The sequence below is a fragment of the Phyllostomus discolor genome, chromosome 5 (assembly GCF_004126475.2).
Source record: "Phyllostomus discolor isolate MPI-MPIP mPhyDis1 chromosome 5, mPhyDis1.pri.v3, whole genome shotgun sequence".
NCBI lineage: Eukaryota > Metazoa > Chordata > Mammalia > Chiroptera > Phyllostomidae > Phyllostomus > Phyllostomus discolor.
Window position 1 is genome coordinate 51,202,660 of NC_040907.2, and position 26,460 is coordinate 51,229,119.

The 26,460-nt window shown below is 38.1% G+C and overlaps 1 protein-coding gene across 1 annotated transcript in view; it reads left to right on the top strand.

Moving 5' to 3' along the window:
• The first annotated feature begins 5,506 nt into the window (after positions 1-5,506).
• LRRC7 (leucine rich repeat containing 7) overlaps positions 5,507-26,460 on the top strand; it is a 464,523-nt gene continuing 443,569 nt past the window's right edge. Inside the window, exon 1 of the mRNA XM_028512216.2 lies at positions 5,507-6,238. Within this exon, the coding sequence (XP_028368017.2) occupies positions 6,237-6,238 (2 nt within the window). The 5' untranslated portion in view covers positions 5,507-6,236. The remainder of the gene's footprint in view (positions 6,239-26,460) is intronic.

Sequence of the window (26,460 nt, forward strand, 5' to 3'; positions counted from 1 at the left end):
GTTTTCTTCACTGTACAGAATTTTTTCAGTTTGGTGTAGTCCAATTTATTTTTGCTTTTATTGCCCTTACCCAGGAAAATATATACAAAAAAGATATTGCCAAGATCCATGTCAAAGAGTTTACCACCTAGGTGTTCTTTGAGAAGTCTTATAGTTTTAGATCTTACTTTAAGTATTGAATTCATTTTGACTTTGTTTTTGTATATGATGTAATAAAATAGTCTGATTTCATTTTTTTACATGTTATCTGTCCAGTTTTCCCAATATGACTTATTGCAGAGACTGTCTGTACCTCATTGTATATACTTACCTTCTTTACCATAAATTAATTGACCATATAAGTAAAGATTTATGCCTGGGCTCTCTATTCTATTCAATTGATATTCTATTCCTTTGATATATATATATATATATCAAAGGAATATATATATATATTCAAACATGCAAGAATAATACATGTGTGTGTGTGTGTGTGTGTGTGTGTGAACACCATACTGTTTTTATTATCATAGCTTTGTACTAGAGTTTAATGTCAGGGAGTGTGATACCTCCCACTTTGTTCTTTCTCAAGGTTTCTTTGGATATGTGAGGCCCTTTGTGATTATTTTTTACACTATAATGTGTTAGTGAACTCATTTATATTGCTTTATAAAGATATTTAATTTGTATTAGCTAATCTTTTTACTCATATTTTATCTAAGGTAACCTTCCTATTGGAGCACTAGCATAATAAATTTAGTTTGAACCACTTGTGAGAGGGAATTGCCAATACAATATAACACTAGATAGAACAAGTCTTGTGGTTTCACAATATTTTTTCAAGGCATTTGTGGTATCAAAAAAAATTAAGGAAGCTATCATAGATCTAATAACACTTAATATTAATAGTCCCCCTCCCCCCAAAAAGGATGAAGAAAAGTCAAGACATTTTGAAGAAGAAGATAAGGTGCCTTGTTTCCCCACATACCAATACTGATTATGAAACCCCAATAATTTATGACAGATCTCAACTGAGACAGTATGGAGAAACAGACAGAATCAAACATGCAAGCCAAAAGTTGACCAATCAGCTGGTATATAATAAATGAGGTGGTAGTATGCACAATCAGTTATCTCATGAGGAAAAAATGAAAACAGAAACAAAAATTAATCTCTTACTTCATACCATACACAGAATCAATATCAGATGGTTTAAAGTCTGAAAGGTAAAAAATTAAATTATAAAGCTTTTAGAATATAATATAGAAAAACTGTTTACATTATTTGGGTAGTAAGGTTTTCTTAAACTAAATACAAAGCACGTATCATAAATTAAAGTGCTGATAAAGTTGATAATATTAAATAAAAATTATTTTCATAAAAATACACCATATTAAGAGCAAAAACTAAAGTTGAGTTGTAACTGACATAAATTAGAGTCTGGGACACACACATATCAAGAAAACCAAGTCTAACAAGGACCAAAATATATAAACCGAGCAATTCATATTGGAAATGGAAATACAGATTATTAATAAACCTATGAAAAGTGCTCAATCTCATAAGTAACCAGGAAAATATGTTTTTAAACCATAATGAAATACCATTTCACACTCCTCAGACTGGAGAACATGAAAATGTCTAATAATTTTAAGTACTGCTAGGGTATTGATCAAGAAAAACTCTTAAAAATAATCACAGGAATGTTAACTTTGAAAATAATTTACTATTAAATATGTTCTATGACCCAAGAAATCCACTTTTAGGTGACATATAAACTAGAAAACCTCTCATAATTACACATAAAGAGATTTTAAAAAATCTTCATTACATGTACCTATAAAAACAAATATTGTCATCAGAATGTGAATGTAGTAAATTCATACAATCAACTATAATGCAGCAGTAAAAAGTAGTGAACCGGAGTGATACATGAAGATTCTCACAAACAAAATGTCATTACTGTTAAAGAATAGATACTTCATTATATCACTTATGTAAGGGTTAAATTTCCAAAGCACCACAAAGATTTTAGCAGTGAAAATGCATAAAATTTAAAAATATGTAAATAATACAAAAATTAAGAATGAGGTAACCTCTGTGGGTTGAGAGAGAAGAAATAGAGGAATAGGAATAAAATTCCAATTTTCTTTCTTAAGGTGCAAGGTAGGTACATCAGTATTCATTGTATTTTTATAGTCTAAATATGAAATTAAAGTTTAGAAATAAAAATTATGGAAGTGATTTAAACCCCACAATAAATATTTATTCTCTTGAACTACAACAGATTGTTAATCTGACAGATTAGCTTCATGGCAAAGGCCATCTAAATAATTTGAAGAATCTTAATAAATTTCACTTCCTCTTCAGAGCTTCTCCCCTGCTTTTCAAAAGCTAAGCAGACAGTGCAGCAGTTCGGACCCTCATGGGCGTCCTGCTGATCCTGGTCCTGCTCTTCCAACCCATGCGTTCTTCAGACCTGTATCTCCACACGCCCAAACTGAGCAATGTTTTCTGTTTCCCCAAAGACTAATATCTAATTAAGTCAATCCTGTTAAGGCATTAACATCTGATAAAACCAAAATTGTTGTGCTTTCTATACATAATTTTATTTTATTTAAGATGTGCCACAGAGGAATTTGAGGTAGGGGTGACATTCTGGGCCTCCAAGAAGAAGAACTAGGAAGAGAGTTGGCACCTGATTGTTTAATATCACTGTATGTCTTTTCTAAATTTCAGATAAGGTTTGTTTTGCTTATCCTATGAACAGATTATCATTTCAAAAGTTTTAGTGGTGGAAATCCAAGAAATTGATGAACAGTTTACAAAATTTTATAAGCTTAATATGTAGTCATTCACAGATATAATCTGAACAGGTAAACTGTTAAAGCAGGTGTGGTCTGATTTTTAAAGTTGTTACTGTTTTTAGTGTTGGACCTCTGCTTGAATGACAGCCTAAGAATATTTAACATTCATCTTTCTTCAATTTTCAGATAATCATCTGTATTTCCAGACGGTTGATGACAGGGCAACTTGGAGTTTGGAGAGAGCAACTGTATTTGCATTTCAATGGTTCCATAAGCCTATGAAACCACTGAAGTCTCTTCAATGTACTTTATTGTTTAAATAGTGAAAGTGGACACATTTTGTTCAAGATTCATAAATCTTAGAAAAAAATGAAATCATTGTATCCAAAGCCTATCCCACAGAAAATACTCTCCCCCTTCTTTTTTTATGCTAAAATTATGTTTGTTAAAACCCATAGGCACCACATCACATCTGTACGTATTTAAAATCTTTTATCTTTTTAGATATTTGTGGCCTGAAATCATGGTTTTAAGGTAAAATAAAGCAGAAAAGAGAACATACGTTTTAAAATATATTATAGGATAATCATCAATCTTTAACTTAGCATTTCAAAATATACCTTTCTTCCCATTGAATGGAATAAGTTGGTTTTCAGTTACAAAAACAAGTCCACTTAACACATGGAAGATAATGCCATTGATAAATATGCTACCTGTTTGCAAGGATCTGCAGTAATTCATAACTGGCTGTGGTATTAAATAGAATTTTTTCTATTTAAATATTTTGGTGGAATAAAATGATTCCTGAAGTTAAAATATGAAATTCTGAGTTCAAGTGCAGGGCAACTGGGTACCTTTCTGAGTTGAGTCTTTCTGCCTTACTGTAAGTGTGGATAACATTATCCACCAAACTTGAGGAAAGGATGGAGTGAAAAAATATATGTGAAAGTTCTGTGTAAACTGTATGCAGAAGAACTTAAGCCTACAATTGCTATAATTGTGCAATTATTATTTCAGATTATATTTTTTAGATTTTTAATTAGTACCTAAATTTTTTCAATCACTTCACCCAGCTAAGACACTGAGATGTGACAAAATGTTTACAAAGACAAAACTATGGGTGAAAAGTAGATCTCCACTGAGGTCAATTCAAAAATTTGTCCTTTTAACAATCTTTTTCATCTCCTTGCCATTTCAGAACCCTTTCTCAGCGATGCTTTAAAATAATCTGGCTTTTCACAATATACTTTCATTCCTTCTTCTGTCCACACAAAAATCATACAAAATACTGGAAGGCTGTCCTTAAAAGTCAGCCAACCTTTATGGCCCAGATAAAATGGAAAATAATCCTCATTCTTTGTCCTCAGCAGATTGGGTGTCAATCTCCAAAGTCTCTTTCTAGAAAAGCCCTAACAGCCAGACAAGATGATTTTTGACCTTGAAGATTTTAGCATTGCAAATCTAAGAATACAAGCAAGTTTATCTTTTTAGAAATACACGCATTTTCTTTTTAGAAAACTGGGAGTTTACATCCACCCCAAAGTGGCAATTGGATGCCATGCAATCGGACTGTATTAGCATTGTAGAACTAAAGGGGAAGATTCTTTCTCTCCCCTAACGAGGAAGCAAAACCTATAGTTTATATTCCGCAAAAGAATGATTCCAGGGTAATGAAGCCATTCTCAAAGAGAGAATTCAGTAGATGGCTTTAGATAATAAAAGTCTAAATATAGTACTAACTTCATCAATATGTTTCTTAACATATTGCTGCTTATGAGAGTTTAAAGGTAAGTATACGAGAATATAAAGTGTGTGCCTTTAGAGGAGGGAATATATGAGTGTGTGTGTGTGTGTGTGTGTGCGCGCGCGCGCGCGCACGCACGCGTGTGTGTGTCCACGGCTGGAGGAGCAGTGGTGAAAACACAAAGTGTAGTTGGAAAACCCCTTGTCTTTTTGCACACTCCCAGAGCAGCAACCTCGGCCCCAAAAAGAGAAGGGGTCGTGAAAGCAGACGCAAAGGTCGCTGTCCTGACCGATGTGAAGCGACCGACCCACCAGCACAGACTTTTCTCCTTGGCAGCCAACAACCTGCAGCAGGAAAGGCGGGCGGGGGAGGAAACCCCGAGGAGGCGCTCCTGGCCGCCTCTTTGCTGAGATAGCAGGAGCGGCAGCCTGCGGAGCCACGAGCGCAGCGTCACAGAACTGGTGCTGGTGCAGGGGCGCTCAGGCAGGCGCAGAGGCTGGGAGCCACTTCTGCCGCCGAGGCGCTGGCGCTGCGGGACTCTGCGCGTGGCGAGCGCCCCGGGCCGGTCAGGCAGCGGGAGGAGCCGACGGTCGCGCGCTGCTGAGCGCCGAGCCTCCAGCACCTGTCTCCCGTACTCCGGGCGACAGAAGGAAGCCAGAGAGCTAGGCCGGCCTGTTGTCCCGTTCTCTAAAAGCAGCCTGTGACAGAGCCGAGAGAAGGCGAGCATTTCCTTTCTCCACCGGACAGGGATATTTCTTCTTGCCTTTCGGGGGAACCCGAGTAGAGGTCAGAGGGGCAAGGGAATCTCAAAAGGGGGCCGAGAGCTGTGAACGTGGTCACCCCTCCTGAAGCTGGAAAATCTCCTTGACATTTTTCACACTTTGAAGCAGCTGCAGCTGGTGTCGTCGGAAAAGGGGGTGGGAAAAAAAGAGGGGGCGGGGAGAGCGGGGAGACACAGCCAAGAGCCACGAGCAGCGCCTCCTCGCCTGCCAATCCTGGCACCTGTGCGCCGAGCCACTGCACCGAGGAGGACCCCACTCTGGGCGAACCCCAGGCTTAAAGCCACGGACACCCTGCCCCTGGGCAGCGGGTTCTCAAGGGTGAGGACCTGCTGCAGCCCACTCCGGCCACCGCGGTCGCCGGCAGCCGCGGGAGCGCACGGCCCCTCCGAGCCTCCCACTGCACCGTGGTCCCCAGGGGTTCTCGCCCAACCGAGGCGCGGCAGCAGGCAGGGGGGTGTTACAGAGTTGGGTGCACGATTCGCCTTTTCTGCTCATCTCTTCTCCGCCCAGGATTTATTGTCTGTGAAGCCTTTTGGGGGTGGGGAAGGAGCTGCGCCTCAGCCACCGCCGCCGCCGCCGCTGCTGCGGTCGCTAGCGCGGCGCGCACGGCAGGCGGAGGCTGGGGAGTGGATGCGCTCCTGCCACCCCCGCTGCCAGCGCTTCGGGCTTCCCCTTGGCCGCTTCCCGCCGGAACCGCTCCAGCCGTCCACCTGAAGGACACCGGCATCATGGTCTAACGTGGCACCTGCCTGGAATCCCCTCTTTCTCCTCCTCTCCTCCTCCTCCTACACCCCTCCTCTGTACCTCTTCCAAGGACCCTCGTGCCCACTCCACTGCGGACCCCCGAACACTTTAAGGAATAACCGTTGGCAGCTGCACCATTCACTCTCTCCGGAACCTCATGGGCAGTTTCTCCTGCCGATAATGTGAGTAGGACAGTCTTGTTCGGTGACCCAGGGTGCTGCGGGGGCCGTAACCGCTTGTGCCCACGGTGACAGCCCGGGAGGTGTGGGACCCAAGCGGGCCGGCGTGGGGCGGAGGTGGGTGTACAAGAGCCTTCAGCGCTCTCTGGAAGAGGCTCGCGCGATGGCCCGAGGAGGTGGAGGGGATGTGGTAGGTTGAGGGGCATTTGAAAATGGGGTGCAAGTTGTGTGGGTGCTTGGGAACACCGAGTGGCCTGGGCTGGCAGGAGACCCTGAAAGGTTATATACTGCAAAGGAAATGTAAAGAGCGAATGCTGGGCGCCAAGGCTGGGACCGTGGCCGAGCTGTTAGTCTTAGCTCTTCTTTATTATCATAGGTATCTCCAGTAAGCTTTTTCCCCGCTGAGGTGTCTGAGGGTGAAGCACTCTTTTTTGTTCGTGTCACACACACACACACACACACACCACACACCACACACTTGTGGCGGGTCTCATTCGCCCCTTTATCTTGGAAGGTGTAGAATTACTGTTTGAAAAATACAATTAGAAGATTTTTATGCCTTTGGGGATTGAAGGGAAAGGGTGGGGTTTGGGGGGCTGGAGAGGAAGAGGACTATGACAGACTGAAGGACTAGAGGACGGAAAGAAGTGGGGAGCAATGGAGTGAAAGCTTTCCCTGGGAGAACCATGCCTCCCTCCCCCTAAACCAGACAACTCCTGCCCACACATCTCCTTTGTGTTGCAGGGCGAAGCTGGTGAGCCTGCACTATGCCCAATCCCACTGCGGGCCCCCCTAGAGCATCTTGTATCCTCCTGTTAGAGTCATTAAGGATGCAGGACTAGTTTTGGATCCTCCATGGAAAGAGGGAGGGAAGCACATTAACGTTACGGTAATCATGGCACCCCAGCTCATGGACAATTAGACTGGCTTCCGTAGGTCTCTAGTCTTGCGGGTTTGCGGAGTCAAGAACGAGGATGAGGGGATGGGCATTGTATAGAAGGTCTTTAACGCGTGACTTCATAATAAAGGCGATGGCTGCAACATCGCTCTATTATACTACTTCTTGGCCATCAGAGCTGAATAAAGGACCCGCCTCCGCCCTCTCCCTCACTATCTCCTCCCAACCAAGTCACAAAGCCTGTGGGCTGGGCGAGAGGGCGCAGCTCCAGGCAGAGGAGGGAAGGGGTCACTTTCACAACTCCCTGGATTCGGCTTCAGAAAGGAACCATCTGCGACTCCCACGACTCCCACGTTCCTTTCGAAGTTCTCCTTCAAAAAGAAGGGGGGGGGGGAGTGGCAGCAATGAGACATAAAGGTCCTCCACCTGCTCTTTTTGATTACTTTCCCAGTACACTTTCAACATATCGAATTTACCTGCAGTGGTAACTAGGTCAGCACGTAAAAATGTATACCTGTATTCGTTGCAATGTGACTCTCGAGAGATGTAAAACAATTGTATGGGGGCATATTTTTACCTGGACAAAATTTCTAAGCACAATAGAGATTTTATAGCGTGGGCGAGAAGTAGCATTCCAGCGAAAGCGGGACACGTGATCTCTCCAACCCGAGAGATACAGTATTAGGAACTCGATTTTCTTTGTTCCAGGCTAAGCCTATGAGATGCTCAGCATCCTGGTTGCTTAAGTCCTCCTATGAGGGGAAAAAATATTAAAGTTGCGGGGGTGGGGGGCATAGAAGGTAGAGAAACATGGGTAGATAGCTACCTGTGAAGGATCTGAACCTTCTCTGCTGCCCACCGCTCGTTTTACTGCCTAGCTCTCACCCCGCCCCTGGCCCTAGCCAGCTCCCTCTCTGGCTAGGCATTCCTCCTCTGAGACGTGGTGAAAAAGTTCTCCAGCCCCTGCACACGTGGGTTCTCCAGCGCCTCAGAACCTGCTGTGATTCGCAACAGATTCTGCCACCTCCCCAGTGCAAGTGTCACGCCTCCATCCAGGCGTCGTTGAGCTGACTTCACAGACTCTAGGAGAACCGCCACAGGATTTTTTTTTTTTTTTCTAAAAACAGTAGAGCAGAGTCAGATCCCTGCTTCTTGGAAACCATTGATCTGGGACAGAATGAGAAACTAGGGATGTAGGAATGATCTTATTTTTCCTTAAAAATAAGAGTCATAGCACTAAAGTGTATAGAGGGTGATGTTTAGCTATGTTTGCATTTGGACCTCTGGGGAGATGTCTCAGGCCTGTGGAATGTCCTGAGCTGTGATGATTAATTTAATGGAGGTATAACATGTTGTAGATCCAAGGTTTAATTAGAGTTACCTAACTTGGACATTTATTTCATTTTTTTTTACTCCATGTTTTATAAGCCATCTTAATGGGCTGAAGTTTTTGAAATGTGGGTTATTTCTGTCCTATGCTGCATTGCATCATACTAATTTGTTGTGGTACATAAAGCAGATTCAATTTTCATGACATGTTATGAAGTGAGAGTTCTTTATACATTTTATTTTTATACTTGACTGTTCAAGAAAAGCTGTGTACTTACCATGGCAACCCTCACATTCTCCATCACGTGCCCCTGCACATATGCAGCTTCAGAATTAGAAACAACTTCTTAAAGAAATAAACCTGCTTCAGTTACAGTGGCCATGTTTTGTTTAGAATTTTAGCACCACTTGAGGCTGGCATTACAATTTCCTTAATTAAAATAACATTGCACTTTCTTTTGTAAGCTTTTAATTTTTCTGTGTCTATAAAATACAAATAATAGCTTCAGGTGTTTTGTACATCTACAGTTTTGTTTGCTTTGGATTTTTAAAAATTGTGAAGATATAGCTAGTGTTACTATGAATTTTTATCACTTATAGAAAGTCATTAAATGCCTATATTATCCTCATGATGGTAATTCTCAGGGATATTTCCTAGACCTCTCCTATTTTTGGTATTTATTACACGGTAATACTTGATATAAAATCCTGGTTTCTTAAATCACAACTTTAAAAGTTCACTTTTTAAAACAGTTGAAAATTTGAAGATAAGTTATGTTTTAACTTGTATTGACTGTGGTCTCAATATAAGGATGGATTACACAGCCCATGATATTATAACTTCATTCCATTCCCAAATGAACAGAGTGCACAGAGTAACCAGCTATTGATAAATTATCATCTAGACTCTTATTACATTTTTCCTTCACATAAATTATTTCATAATTTTTAATTATTTATTTAAAGAACATATACTATTCACTGAGTATAACAATGATAACAACCACAGCATTACTAAAATACAATATTGTGGAGTATTTTGTTCTCCCCAGTAACAGTAACTACTTTGTATGGTGTCATCCACATTCTGTTTTGGACAAGTCCAGTCAGTCATGTAAATTTGCAACATGACTTGGGAGGCAACACCAATTCAAATCTGTGACACAGAATAGATCTCTAGTTTACACCAAGCCAATGGATCAGTCAGTAATTCATATCTCCAAGGAAAGACATATTGAAGGTGATTCTAGAATATTCTGAGAAATTTTCATTTAGAATCTCTTTACTCTAGGGGCCACATCAGTTTTACATAGAGCATTTTAAATGCCTCAGTATTAAAAATGGAATTTTAATATCACCATATAGTGTGACAATTAAATTATATTCTTAGGAAGCACAAAAAAAGCAGAAAGGAGATACATAGATTGTAGGTTTTGCACATGTGTTAAATAAAATACTGAATCATAAATTCTAAGTGAAAACTCAAAACTAAAAAGTAGCACTATAAATCAACAGCATTTGAAAGATGATGGCCACAAATCAATAATATTTTTCTTTTATGAAGGTTTTAGCTGTGTTCTTTGAATCAGGTTTGCATCATTACAAGTGTTCATGTTTTTATAGAGAATACTCTAGGGAATTATCCTGAGGTAGTGAAAGGAGAGTAAAGAAAACCTTAGGTACCTCCATAGTTAACTTGTGCTCTTAGGTAAAATAAATCAGCCTCTTTTAATGATGTAAAATAGAAGTAGTAATTAATGCTATTTTATAATTCTAGTGCATAACAAATGATAAGACAAGGTGGTGCATGAAAAGTGGTTCGGACATTCTAGAAGAGTGAAACATAAACTTTTTGCTACAAATCAGTTTTCTTATTGTAGTGTGTGTGTGTGTGTGTGTGTGTATAGTGATGGCATAGTATATTTTTAATACATGCACTTGAACAGTTAAATATATCTGTTTCTTATCTTGGAATTAGGTGGTTATGCCAGGAATCCACGAACTCCTGGGACCAAGACCCACCCCTTGTCACCCTGCTTCCTTTCCTTTAGTGCATGAATTGTGACATAATCACAACAACAGCTACCTGTTACTAATCACTTACTATGAGTCAGGTGCTTTGCTTCACAGTAAGCCTTTAAGAATCATTATTGCCACCATTTGAAAAATTAGAGAACTGAGCTCAAAGACAACAAGTGACAAGTCTATGTCACATAGATAAAAAGTGATAAAGATTTAAGCCCAGGTTTGGCCCTTGTACCTTTTCCTTCATATCATGTCATCTCCTTCATAGGCACATATTAGTGATTGTTAATGACTGAAACTTGTGGATCAGAAAACTATTTCCCAAAGAATAAAGAAAAAATGAACCTTTTTAAAAACTAGCTTTTCAAAGTGATCTACATATTTGTCAATAATGCACCATATTACTTTTGTGATCATCATTTAATAGTAGTAAAAAGATACTGGTGCTTATCTTCCTGGTATAATTCATTTATGGCAGAAACATTTAATAAGCTATCAGACGTATAAAAGTACATTAAAGAAGTTTTCAATAAAGCAAGCTTTGAGTCAATAGCTGTCATACCTAGTTTGAAACTATGATGGCACATTTGATATATAAGTCTCTGGAGACATATCATATGTGCTATTCAAATTACTAACCATAATAGAAAAATGATCACTTGTCATTCAATGGCATATGAAAAATTATTAAGTAAATTTAATAACCCAAAGGATGTGCAGTATACCCTCACTTTCATTCCACTTTTCAGTTTGATAAATTACTTAACATCTCTATACAAAATATTACTTCAACACACATGAAAGCAACAGTAGATATCAAAAAAGTATTGAAACTTACATTAGCATTGATACGATCTTTTTAAATATTTTAACAATGGAGTAGATGCTTACATTGTATAATTTACTGGCTTCTTAAAGATGCGTTCCCTTCAGTCCTGCCAGAATATTTTTGCTCTACATGCAGTTCAACAAGGCTGAGAACATAATGAACATCAGAAGATAGTGATACCATGTCCAGGGTAGTAGCATAACAGATTTGTTCAATTAAAACAAGGAAATTATAGAACACATGTAAATGTGTGTGTGTGTGGTGTATGCGTTCAGATAGAATTAAATGTTGTGCTATTCAAAGGGCAAAGTCGTGTGAGAACAAGTGAGAAACTATAGGTTGCAATCATAGGGATGGGATAGTTAACCTGAAAAGAAAAATACTGATAGTATAAGTGCTATCACTATCATTATAAAATTTTTATAGGGAAAAAGAGAAGGCAGTACTGTGAAATACATAGCTAGCTGAAGAAATGATGGGAAAAGTAGTTGAAAAAGAGCTATTTGAGTTAATTCACCAAGGAAAAATATTACAGCTATTTAGGCTATTATCATATTGAAAGAAATAGATACTTTTGTGTAGTGGCAAAATATTTTATGGCTGACTGGTTACATTATCAAATTATTTGGGAATAGAAGGAAAGGCCAGAAATGAATTTTATTGAGACAGTGTCTAAGTGTTATGAAGACATTTGTTGCACTAAAAAGGTGAGTAATGGATACAAAGCTAAAATGTGTCAGCTACATTTAAAGAATTAATGTGACACAAATGGTGTAACTAAAATAATTTGAAAGTGCAAGTAATTAGACTTCTTGAGTAGTAACTGCTTAAGTGGTCTGCATCTAATGCATTCACCATTGTAATTCTTACTATAAGCAAGCATCTTACAGCCACATGGGACGGAGATGTACCTCAGACCACATATTTTGAACACTGATATCACATTAGTTATTCCTGTCTTATTCTGAGTCAGTGTAATTCCAGACAAAAAAAAATTTTCTACCCCTCCTTCCTTCAAGTGTGATTAATTTCTTAAGACAATTATAAAAGTTATTGTAATTAAATTAATTAAATCAAATACCTATTTAAACTTTCAGTGATTGTTAAATATCAGCAGTGTCCTTAGGGTAATAGCATGTTGTTGAACATGGGGCTTCCCGCACACATGCACACAGCTGGAACTGCTGTTTCGCAACACACACACAGCTGTAATCTTACCATTTCAGGAGTTCATAACACTTCTGGGATGCAAAGTTCTTGAGGTCTTACTTTACAAAAGAGGAAACTTAGCCCAGCTGTTTGCTTTCTTGCTCACAAAGGTGCACAGTTGTTAGCAAGTGAAACAGAAACAGAACCAGACCTCTGGACTCCCAGACTCTGCCAGAAACACCTCAGCCCTGAAACTGTCAGTGTCCTTCACACTTGAGCAAATGAAACAGGAAAAAGAACCTCCATCCGATAACTTCAGTTAATGAAGTGGGCCAATGTGATGACCCCACCCCAAATACATTTCTTTTTCATTTCATTTTTACTTGAATTTTGACCTGTGTTTTTATTTGGCCTATGTTTGTTGGAAAATTGCCTTATCTTTTCATGTTGATTTGACTGTCTAGGCAGTTTAATGCTATAACTTTAACATCTATTACATTCAGTTATTTTATTTTTGATAAAGATGTCTTAATTTTAGAAAAGCAAAATTAATATTACTAATACTAAGGTACCCTAATTGGGTACTATACCCTTTTTAATGAAAATTTTCTTTTAAATTATTGATCATTTTAGTATAATACCAACTAAATAAATATTAGGTGATGAAGAACTGTTCAATTCTTTTAAGATAAATGAATTCTCTTCTAAATGTGCTAACTTCATTAAAGAGCAAGTAATGAGTGTTCTTACCAAAAAGAAAAGCAATCTAATATAAACTTATGACTTTGTATAAAATATTGCCTTAAATATTAATTAGGAAAACATTCTAATCAAGAAAATAAAACATGATACATTTGGAATTTGTAAAACACACTCATTTTAATGGATTTTTTCCAATACAAAGTTACATTTTGAAGGGTGCTTAGAAGTAATAAGTTCTCTCTTACTACTAAATATAGGTTTGAATATCTGTTATGACTCAGTTCTACTACGTTATGAGACAAATTTAAAATAAATGTTTCTTATTTGACGTTTGTTCCAATGCTAATATTTTGAGCCTACTCTTTTCGGAAGCTTCAGTTCCTGGGAAACTCAGAGCAAGATGTTGTTTGCCCTAACTGCTAAACATACTAGCAATAATTCTAAAGCATTTTTGAAATTATGTAATCTATTAAAATACATATTTTGTTTATAAACAATGACATATAGAAATACTTACAAACAAAAGTCTTGATTTAACAAGACATACTACATAGTCAGATACAATAGCCCTCTCTGGGGTGGTTGAAAGTGGTGGGGGGAAAATGGAGACAACTGTACTTGAACAATAAAAAAATATGAAAAAAATGTCTTAGTACAGCAATGATGTATAAAATTTTTTTTAAAATGGTGACTACATTAGTCCATTATACAGGGTCCAGTACAAATAATGCCCCCATTTTTATTACAAAATCTTTTATTATAAAATCATAAGCATGTAATTCTGTAGCATAACAATGTCACACTCAAGCACACCACATGACATTTTAGGTGAAATGTTCAAATCAAAACTATAAATTATTACACCATATTATTGCCCTACTAACCACACTTAAGCAGGCCTTACTTCTGCTGGACCCTGTGTATTAGCACATTAGCTATGCTTTTCATTTGTAGATTGGTTCTTACTCATGCCAGCTTTCAGTGTACTGTTCTGGGACTCGTGGGTGTGATAGAACGGAACATATTTCTGTATCTGTGAACATAATCCCACACACCATTTTACATGACAAAATCTGAATGTCCTAAAACTAGGTATTAAAGAGATGACAAGGTTTCAACTTTTACCAATCCAGGGTTTGAATTACTTCCATAATAAAACCTGTTTTATCTACTAAAATACCTCACTTTACTTACTGGGATTATTTGGACATATAAGGAATTAAGAACATTTTGTATTGTTTCTGTGCTTGCTCGCTTACTTGCTTTTTCTACTTCAACATAGCTAAGGTTTGCTTCCTGCAGACAAAAAGCAGGCTGCTGAAACTTAAAACTGTAGCCTCCAAAATGGAATATGAACAAGGGAAGAGAAGTGCAAAGGTGATGTATTTTTTGTTACTTTGGCACAGGAGGAAATAACTAGAACTGCAACACAGTTATCTCATATCAAAATTATAAGGAAAATAAGCTTTATTAATAATTAATATATGGATTAACAGTATCACACTCTATATTGAGATTGGGTGCATACTTATTTATGAAGAAAATTTTAAAAAGTAGTAAAGCAATGGGTAAAATTGAGAATGCATTTATCTTAAAGTCTAAAAGTGCTGATGATTAAAAAAACATTAGAACAAGGTTTGTATGTAAACAATGCTTAGCACCTGTTTCTCCTAAATATAACCATATATGTGTCAAACTCTTAGACCCTTCATGAATTTCACCCTAAATATACTCCCTGAGCAAATCCAAGGGCACTTGTCTTCTGTAGAAGTTGACAAGAGATATATACCTTCTTTGGGGTTTATTAATTAGCATAAACTCAGCCCTGAGGACAGAACATGTTTTTGTGGTGGTTGCTAAGGGAATAACAGGTCAGTCCCTTTGTCAGCAGTCTTAGGGATGCAGTTGTCACTCCTTTTGGCTCTGCATGGGACCAGGACAGCCCCAAACCTCAAGGGCACATTTCTTCTTTGCATGTGTAATGTTATCTATAATTTTTAGGATAGAATTTATTCTTAATCTTTTTTCCCTTTCCATGGTAGAATTTATTTGTATGATTACATGTGAAAAATACCTAAGGATGCCAAAAATAAGGAAGTTTAATTTGGATTCTGAGAATATGAATTAATATTTTCTTAATGTCACTCACTTAGATGTTATTGTTTAATAATAGATAAAATAGTGTCTTTTGGTATAGAAGGTAGAACAATTTATTGAGAGTCAAGAATTACAGTTTGATGGGCTCACAAACTGTAAAAAGCAATATAATAGCTTCGATACTAACAAAAAAATTTCCTACTTGAAGGATTTTATGCTCTTCTGGATTTGAGTGAAAAGGAAGACACTCTAAAGTGAGCAGAGATCAGTATTAAGTTGGTAAATTCTTTTCAGTCTTTTGTTGGGTGAAAAATATATAGAATATGAATACAGTTTAATGAAACTTTAGAGTTCCTTGATTACCCCCTTTCAAAACAATCAAATGTTTAAATTGTGTGATTTGTGTGATCACCCAATGATCAATTTAGTTCATCTTTTCTGGATTCGATTTTTGAATATTCTTTATGTATAGCATCCTTAAGTAATTGTTTGTTTACATGGCTGCCTCCAAAATTAACACATACATAGTGACTCACCTGATGTTTTATCCCTAGCAAAGCAGCTCATAGAATAATGCAGAAAAACATGCACATTATATGAACAAGTAGTTTCACTTATGCTTTTGAATGCTTCTAAGTGATTCGTAGCCATCAGTGTGGTTTTCTTCAATTTCTTCTTTCCCTTCTGAGAACATCATAAGACTTTACATTCAAGTCCCTTTTTGTAGTTAGGCATGGCATGTGACTTACTTTGGCCCATGTACTAGGAGCAAAAAGTGGAGAGTCTCTTCTGAGAAGTATTTATGGTCCAGTGCACTATCTGCTCTTCCCCTGATGTAGCAATTGTAGAAGCCTGCACCACAATGGAGCTTCCATCAGCCTCATCCCTGAACAACAAAAGTTATCCTAGCACACATGCATTCAATGTGTAGCATGAGCAAGAAATAAGGTGTTGTGTTAAGATTTGGGGAGTGGTGTTTATTATTGAAGATAGCCTAGCATCTCCTTCCTATCAAATTCACTGAGTGAAATTCTGGTGAAAGTGGTATCCTAATGTCCAGTTTATGGCATCACAATGACAGGGATGTTATATATGAACATGGCTCTAATTTAGATTTTCAATGTAAAAATGTATTTTATTTTATGACTGATTAAAACTATAATGAATAACAAAGGTATATTTAAAAGGTAACAAAGATTGATCTGATCTACTTGATAACATTTTCTAGGTTTCAAGCACTTTGACTTTTTCAATTTATATGCTTGTGTACTCTCATATTCTGACACACAGAAGTATAAGAATTCTGCTACTACTCTTGTACAATGCAGCAATGACTCTTCTGATTTGTAAAAAAAAAAAAGAAAGAAACCAGGGTGATACATATATTCTCATTGTGTAGGCTGTTAGGACAATATTTGTAACAAAAAAATTCTACCATACCTGTGGAAATCAGCAACATTTTCTCATTTCAATAAATTTCACTTGAATTAATACATTCATTCATGCATGCATTCAATGCATTCTTTGTAATATTTATTGTACTATTACTTTGTGCCAGGCCCTGTGCCAAGTAATGGTTTTAGTGGTTCTTATAGTCTAAAGGGATAGGCAGATGTTAAACAAATAATCATCCTAGGAGTATATCATTTCAAGCTATGGTAAGTAATAAGAAAGAAGAGACCAAAGTATTGAGCATGGATATAATAAAGGGTCTGAGCAGGAGAAGTAGAATCTCTGATGAACTGATACTTAAATAAGACTTGTAAGTTGATAGGAGTTACTAAGGCAAAGAGAGGGAGCAGCAGAAATCCAGCTGGGCAAATGACATATGCAAAGACTGTACATCATGAGAAGATGGTGCAGTGGAGGGCATGTCATTGAAAAAGGGCCAGCGTGGCTGGATATAGGGAGCAGGGGTGATTGGCATAATATGAGATAGGCATAAGTCAAATCATCTCAGAATTTATTGAAACATTTACAAATTAAATATTTTTTATAATTTACATGAAGTCATTAAGCATTTTTAACAGAAGAAGGCCAGAGTGGAAGAAGGGATTTATAAATTAAGAAGTATTTACAGTGTGGCTCAGTGGACTGAGTGCAGGCTGTGAATCAAAGGGTCGCTGGTTTGATTCCCAGTCAGGGCACATGCCTGGGTTGCAGGCCAGGTCCCCAGTGGGTGGGGACATGCAAGAGGCAACCACACATTTATGTTTCTCTCCCTCTCTTTCTCCTTTCCTTCCACTCTCTAAAAATAAATAAATAAGTAATTTTAAAAAAAGAGAAGTGTTGACAGTAGGTTAGGCAAGAAATTAAGATTTTGTGCTAGCATTTGGTAGTGGAAATGAAAAGAGGTGAATAGAACTGAGATAAGCTTTGTGGAACCTATTGGATTCATTGTTGAATTGATAGTGGGATAAGACTAATGAGGAAAAGGGTGGTATGAAGAATAATTTCAAGATTTCTGACAGAAACAACTGGATACACAGAATTGCAATTTACTGTCTGGAGAATCCTGGAGAGGGAGTGCATCTATTCAAGTCAAAATAGAGCAGTGATACTAATATAAAGGGAACTGAATAACTGGTTGACATATTGATAAAGCATGAATCAGAGACACATTTTATAAAATTAAACATCCCTATATAAAAGTACTGGAAGTGTAGTGAATACTTTTGTGGGGAACATAAGACTCTTTTTAAGAAAAGCAGTTTTCAATCAATGATAGGAGAGTGTGCATTAGAGCAACTCACTCTGTTACTATGTTAGTTTTCTTTTAATTATTATCTTTTGCATGAAATGAAAACATGAATGCATATCCATTCTTTCTGAATACTAAATTCTTCCATCTTTTGATTATTCTTTAAAGTTTGGAAAGAACAACCTGCTCCTCGTCCTTTCATGTTTGGTTTACTGTGATGGGCATAGTGCTGTTAACCAGTGTATAGTTTGTTTTAAGCAACCCAGCTCAAGTGCTTCATAGCCTTCTGTCGCCCTGTAGCTACCCAGATATCCATGCTGTTGACTTCTCTGGGTAAGGCCACATTTGCCATCATCCCCCACGTGGTCCCTTTTCTAGATCCCTTCACATTTATATCCTGGTGCAAAGTTCTGTCCATTAGAACACACAGTAAATTGCTATCCAGAGAGTACATATATAAGTAAAGTGATAATCTTATTCAAGCACATGTTATCAATTCATTATTTTAGAATTTGTTCAGTTTCAAGTTATCAACAATGAGTGGTTTAACTGACTAAGGTAGTTATTTTACCCCTTCTTCCAGTTAGCACTGGCACTGGTAACTAACAATTTCAAAACATCTGGCTTACAGCCACAAACATTTATTTCTTACAAATGTGTGAGGCAGCAACAACTCTGCTTGGCTCTGTCTACCTAGTCTTCTCACTCCAGCATCCAAGCTGAAGGAGTAATCCTTTTCTGAGATGTGTTATTCTGGTAGGGGGCATAGGCAAGAGGCCAAACTGACCCACTCAAGTTCAATGAAAGCTTCTTCTCATACATAAAATACTTTATGTCCATGGCCATTCCATTGACCAGAGCAAGTCACATAACTGAGTGTGGAATGGCAAGGAAATGAATGGGTATGCATCCAAGCTGGTATCAAGGCTCAGTGATGCCATTAGGAACTCTAACTATTTCCAAAGCACTGTCCATCCCATGGATAGTGTTCTTAGCATTTATACTCTGAAAGAGTGTGTGTGTGTGTGTGTGTGTGTGTGTTTAATTTAGCATACCTGCCTTCAAGTGGACTGGCAAAAAAGATAATAGAAACAGTGAATATCGATTTTCAGTTTCCTAGATCTCTCTTTCTTTCTCTCTCTCTAAATCCTGGCCAGTACACATGCTACAGTAGTATCTAGGATTATATTTTGATTTTTCTTCTTTGGTTGAGTTGGAATTCATTTTACTAATTTTTTATATAAATTACTTTTCTATGTCCTGCTATTTTCCTAGAATAGCTATTTCCCTAGCATGGGTCACTTGGATAAAGTAACATTCACTTTGAAATTTAGGTTAATGGTAATTCAGTTCATGCATGGGGAAACAATTTCATATCTTTTTAAGTATTGAGGCTTAGTTATGAAATAAATTTTATTTTTTACAAAATTTTCGTAAAAATTTTTACTACATTTTTTACAAAAATTTAGATGATTTATAGAGTGTTTTTATATTTTAAGAATGGATATACTCTGGACCTTTCAAGATAAATATTTACTGATAAAGCTATATTCTGTAAGGCCACTTATTATTTCAAACCTTTTGTATTGTACTTTTTGTTCAGTTCTACTTTATCTAAAACTTTGGATTATATCCACTGTGTATTTCATAAACCTTATCTTCACAAAGTTTTATTTTTTGTTTTATCAAACAAAATCATTAAAACTGGATTATTTCTAATTAAAATAATTTTTTCAAAAGTAAATAAATTAGATCACTTATCTTCGGCCTCCTGTGTTCTTTTGAAACCACTTGGACTTCTAATTTGAATGTTAACAAAATCATCACTACATGAGTGTTTTCAAACATTTTTGTAATCATGGAGCACTTTTGTCAAGTAAAATAGTACAAAAAGCTTCAATACATAAATCAAAGACAACAAAGATAGTTATGTTTGAAAACCTTTTTTAAAAGGTTTTATTTATTTATTTTTAGAGAGAGGGGAAAGGAAGGAGAAAGACAGGGAGAGAAATATCAATGTGTGGTTGATCAATGTGTGGTTGCCTCTTGTGCACCCCCCTACTAGTGACCTGGCCTGCAACCCAGGCATGTGCATTGACTGGGAATTGAACTGGTGACCTTTAGTTTACTGCCCACACTCAATCCACTGAGCTACACCAGCCTGGCATGAAAAACCATTGTTTTACATTAAAGAATCATCACACTAAATTACAATTACTTTATAATCTCACTTCCTATTTTGACAGAAAAAAATATTTTGTCCCCAATAGGAGAAATTGTGAGAAAATAGAGGCATTATTTATTTTTAGCTACAAATTAGCAACAAATTTAGAGTTGAATAAAGTCATTTGAATTGTCTTATGAGCTCAGATAGTATTGCACTGCATTAGCTTTTTTTATTATTATTATTGGATTGACAGAAGGTGATATTATCCACAGAAAGACTCCCAGAGGGTTTCACTTAATCACACCAATTATCAGTGTGTATTCCAGGCCTCTCCAAGACCCAAAGGTATTTGGGACTGCCAGTTCTGCCTCTTAATGAGTATCTTCTGTGCCCAGCTAAATAAACTAAATGGTAGAGAAAACACAATGCCAGGATAATCTGAGACAGATGAAATGACTTGTTCATTTTGCTGAATATGGCTCATTAGGATGGCTTTTGTTTTTGTGCTTGTCATGGTTTAGGATCACTTACTTCCCTCATCCTAAATATCCTATTGAGGCTGATTACACTTTTTGTGAAAGTGGACTCCAGATTGATCAGTATAAAAGAGCTTTAGAGGCGAAGGTGGACAGAATGATTATTTCCTCAGAATTTCATTTCTCTATTCCATTCATAGAAATATTTGAGGGTATTTTGGGGCTCTTTTATTTTAGAAGACATGGAGTTCTTTTTTCTGCTTTTGTTTTTTCTCTCATCAAGCTTGAAGTTTATTAACTCTTTAAAAATTATATTGATTATGCTATTACAGTTGTCCTGATTTTTCACCCTTGCCTCCCCAATCCCTCAGGCAATCTCCCCCCCACCCTTATTCATGTCCATGGGTCAAGCATGTAAGTTCTTTGGCAACTCCCTTTTCTATACTGTACTTTTCATTCTCATGGCTATTCTATAACTACCTATTTATACTTCTTAATCCCCTCACCTCTCACCCTTTCTCCCTCACTACCTCACCTCTTTATATTTAACCTTAGGCATTCAAATTATAACATATCTTGGGGTGGGCCTCTTTGCATCCATCTTGTTTGGGACTCTGTGCTTCCTGGATTTGCATGTCTATTTCCTTCAGCAAATTAGGGAAGTTTTCTTTCTTTATTCTATCAAATAGATTTCCAAATTCTTGCTCTTTCTCTTCTCCTTCTGGAACCCCTATGAGGCAAATGTTGGACCTCTTAAAGTTGTCCCAGAAGCTGTTTACACTATCCTAATTTTTTTGGGATTCTCTTTTCTTCTTGTTTTGATTGGTTGTTTTTTACTTCTTTATGTTCCCAGTCACTGATTTGATTCTCAGCTTCACCCACTCTACTGTTGTTTCCCTGTAAATTGTTATTTCAGTTAGTGTATCCTTTGTTTCTGACTGGATCTCTTTTACACTGTTAGGTCCTCACTAAGTTTCTTAAGCATCCTTATAACCAGTGCTTTAAACGCCATATCTGATAGATTGTTTATCTCCTTTTTGTTTAGTTTTTTTCCTGGAGTTATAATCTGTTCTTTCATTTGGGCCATGTGTCTTTGTCTCCTCATTTTGGCAGGCTTCCTGTGTTTATATCTATGTATTAGATATAGCTTCTTTGACTCCATGTCCTGGTAGTGTGGCTTAATGTAGTAGGTGTTCTGTAGTGTCCAGTAGCACATCCTCCCCTATCACCCAATCTGTGTAGTTGAGGTGCACCCTTCATGTGGGCTGAGTATACCCTCCTCTTATAGTTGAGCCATGGTTGCTATTGGAAGCTCAATGGGAGGGATTTACCCAGGCCAGTCAGTTGCAAGGACTGGCTGTTACCACTTATCACCAACCTCCACCCTCTGTGGAGGATCAGCTGTGCAGGGGCAGGGTGGTGGTGCTCTGATGTGGTCTCTAGCTGTCCACTGGGTGCACTGGCCCCTGGAGTTCCCCAGGTAGTGCAGGCCAAGATCAGCCCCTACCTGTGTCTTGCCCAGGGCCACCCTGCCTGAGTTATAAAGCAACCTGAAATGGCTGCTACTTCTGCTGGGCTTGGAGATTTCCAGGTGAAGCCAAGCTATGAATCCAGGCTGGCTACTGCTAGTGCTGTGTTTAGGGCTCACGGAGATCAGCTGCTACTTATTTGAGAGGATTTAGGAAGTTGTGAAGCACAAACCAAAACCATTCATATGGAAAAGCAGCTTGAGTGAACCCTGAGTTGGGTTGAGGTAGAGTCTCTGAGGATCACCAAGGTGGATCAAACAGTGTTAGCCAGGTTGATAGAATCTTATATATGACACAAGTCTGCCAACTCTTCGGGGGGAGGGCCCAGAGAAGGGGCAATGACCTCTGTTTGTCTTGATGCCAAACACCTCAGCCTTTTCCGGAACAGCACTGGTGCCCTTCCTGCTGCCTCCCCATCACTTCAGCCTAGATAGAATGACTCTGAGCAGGTGAGTCTGTATATAGGTTCTTTAAGAGGAACTGTTGGGGCTTTAGCAGTTTCTCCCACCAATTCCATCCCCACTGGGTTTTGCAGCCAGCAGTTGGGATTTATCTTCTCGGCACTGGAACACTGGGCTGAGAGGCCTGGTGTGAGGCTGGAACCCCTCATTCCCATCCCAAGATATCCATCCGGCATTTTTATCCACCACATGTGGATATGAGAGCAGGCCATTCTACATCTCCACCCCTCCTACGAGTCTGGATGCATGTGGTTTTTCTAATTCTATAGTTGTCAGACTTCCATGCAACTTGATTTCTGTCAGTTCTGAGTGATGGTTGTTCTGTATTTTAGTTGTAATTTTTATGTGGTTGTGCAAAGAGCTGAGCCATGTCTGCATACATCACCATCTTGACCATCATAAGTCCTCGATGTGGTGTTCTTATTACTTGTTTGCTAAGCCTTATTACTCTCTTGCCTTCTCTCACCCTGATATTGAACTGTTTATTTTATCAAAGATCTGTCAAAATTTTATTTTCTGGCATCTGTGGTTCAGTTAGTGACATGCATATTTAAACTGTAGTCTGATGCCTGCCCACCTACCTGCAGTGAGCACAGAACTCTGTGGATGGCTCATCAACACACGAGAAAAACATACACAGAGACAACCAAGTCCTGTGAGGAAGTAGGAATGAAATGGCCACTCTCTCTGGTGGGGAGAGTGCCCAGTTCCCCGTTCCCCGTCTGGAGAGGCTTTATATTGGTTTCATTTGCATAAGAATTCAGGTAAAGCTCATTACTCATTGCTAGGAAGTAAGGATCAAACAATAGATAACAAGGAAGCCTGAGGGCCTGTTTTGAGTAAGGGTCAAAGAGCTGTAAGACTTGAGGAACAAACTTACTTCTTCCTTGGACCCTTATCATTCAACTGAGAGCATTCTAAACAAAGCAGTTTTCACAGGGTTTTACATATTCTTTCTTAGGCCCGATCACCCGGGGAACTTGCCCTTTTCACCACAGACCTGCACCACCCTGTCATTGTTTCAGGCTTAGGTGGAGCAAGGGAACTAAGGCAACCAAGAGATAAGGAGATTTTCTCCCAGATGATGAGGACTCATGCTATGTCAAAGCTGAGGGGTGAGGGTGCATCACCCCCTTTTGCTGTTGCCCCCAAAGTCCTTTCTGGGGACATCCCACGTGATCGTGCCTGTCTCAGGTCGTTCCCCCCTTGGGGAATCTTACCCGTCATTGGCTAACTGACCAAGCATTGGGGTTCAGTTATGAATGAAGCAGCAGAAGCAGTGCTCCCACCAGGGAGATAAGCTTTTGTCTCCTTGCTGGCTTAGGTCCAAGGCCACTCCCTCAGCCTTAGCCTTGGTGGGGGTTACAGCTTCTGATACTAGGCAGGGCAGTTCCCGACAGTAGTCAGACAAAATTATGGATTTAGATATTTTTTTGTTTCTTTCTTGCTACATAATTTACTTACCCTTGAAATGACTATAATGATGCCCATTTCACATACATGTTATAATGACTAAATAACTTATGTAAAAAAAGTATCTAGCCACAATTGCCCTAGTGATATTTTGGACATGCAAATCAAATAACCTTATTTTCTCCTATTAAAAAGTGTCTATTGATTTGCCATTTGTTTGAGGATAAAGACCAAAATCCGTAACTTTTCCTACAGGTCCCTCAAGTCTGGTTGGTATCCATACTAAAGCTCCATTTCTATGTGTTTAAGAATGTTGGCTGCCCTTAAGTACCTTGAAAACACCTTGCTTTCTACAACCTCAGAGCCTTTACTTGTGCTGTTCTCATTAGCTGCTGTCTTTACCCGGTGATTCCTATTATACCTTCCTATTTCACTTCCTGTGGAAAGCTTCTGCTGTCCTGTTCAGTTTGTCACAGTGCTTGGCAAATAGTTCCATACAGGCTCATCTCATGTGAATTGGTCTGCTGAGCTGCAACTTTATCTTTCTCATCCTTTAAAATGTTTTATCTTAAACATTTACAAAAATGCTTCAAAATTAATTTATGTAAAAATAGAATAAACAAAGAAAGGAGCTTACATTTATTGGGAAACTACTGTCATTTCAGGAACTCACCTAGGTATGCTGTATATTTTTTTCCTCTTGTAATCCTAATCTATTCTGTGAGCAAATATGATTTTTAGGAAAGAAATAATATATATATGTATTATTAAGGTCTTTGTGTCAAATCAAGAGGAGGAAGGGTAGCATGAAAATAAATTTACAGACTAAAAAAGCACATTTTTGTTGAACACTTAGAGAATTACAGGACAGATTTATGACATAAGAAACATTTCATGTTGTAGAAAATTTTAATCCTTTTATTTGCAAGGATACAGTTACTTTTTGTATAGCTCAAGCTAGATAAATATAAAGCTTGTGAAAAAAATGATAAAAATAGTCTATGTCTTGCACATAATTTATATGTTTATAAATTAAGTTACTATATGAAAATAATTCCCGTGACATAAGGAAGTATCTATGATGTCAGTCTTCACTGGCACCATAAAAACAAAAAGAGAAGCTTTGAAGGAGCCTGCACATGTCAAGAATAAGTTGTGGGTGATCACAGTAAACATTTCTTAGAAGTGCAATATGTGCTAAAACACTCGCAGCCACTTAAATGAGGGCCACTGACCTTGTCAGATTGACATAGCCAGCCTCCAGTGAATCCAGAAGGAACTACATGAACTGTTACTAAGGAATATATTCTTCTAAAAATTTAATTAGCAAACTGTTCTTGTTTATCTTACATATTTTACAAGATAATGCCTTTGGTTCCTTTACACCTCAGATATGGGAAATGTCAACTAAATAAAAATCGTTGCTCACAAAAAAATTATTCTTAAAATGAAAGAACTGTAGATTCTTATGAGAATCTGTAGAGAATAGAGGGGTACTCTAGACATAAGCCTACTATGAAGCAGTGGAGGTACTGAGAGCTGGTCTGAGGTTCAGCCAGGCTTACTGTTTCAGTTATGTCAATGACATCAGTTATGTCAATGATAAACCAAAATTCTAAAATAAATTTAAGTTTTTGTGAATTTAAAACATTAACCCACTTAAAAGTCTTTTCTTTCCTTTTACCTCCTTTCCTATGTGTCAGAATTTAATATTGTAATTGGTCTTTCTGATCCTTCACCCATCTGTCAAATTAATCTTCGTGACTGCCTTTCTAGTAAAATTAATTTCCCCCTCTGGGAGATCTCCAATTGTTCCCCACTGCTTATAAAAAGTCTTAATTTCTGCCCTGGCTGGGTGGTTGGAGCATTGTCCCATACACCAAAAGGCTGCGTATTGGATCCCCATTCGGGAAGGGAGGTGACAGATCTACGTTTCTGCCTTTTTCTCTGTCTCTCCATCCTCCTCCCTGAAATCAATGGACAGGTCTCCTCAAATGAAGATAAAAAGAAAGTCTTAATTTCTGAAGTTAAAGCTCACAAGACTTTAAATTCCACTTACAACTTTCTCAAACTTATTCTTTCTTTCTTCTTTACACAAATATTCCACTCTGTAGAAACAGGCATGTTTTCCAAAGAGACCAAGCTTCTTCATAGGACTGCTCTAAAGATTACATAGAATAATAGATGTAAAGCAACAACTAAAGAGCCTAGCACTATGTGTTGAGGCTTAAGAAATGCTAGTTCACATATCATTTGCTTTTTGAGTTCATACTTCCCTTAAAAGTACTATTGAATTGTCCTTCAATTCACTGTGCCCAGGATCACAGTGAAATATACATTCTATTGATTATAAAAACAAATGTGAAAGGAAGTGGTGTAGGATTTGTGGTCAAGAGTAAGGGCTTCAGCTCCAGCTGGTCTGGAACAAGCTGTAATGCTATCTCTCCTC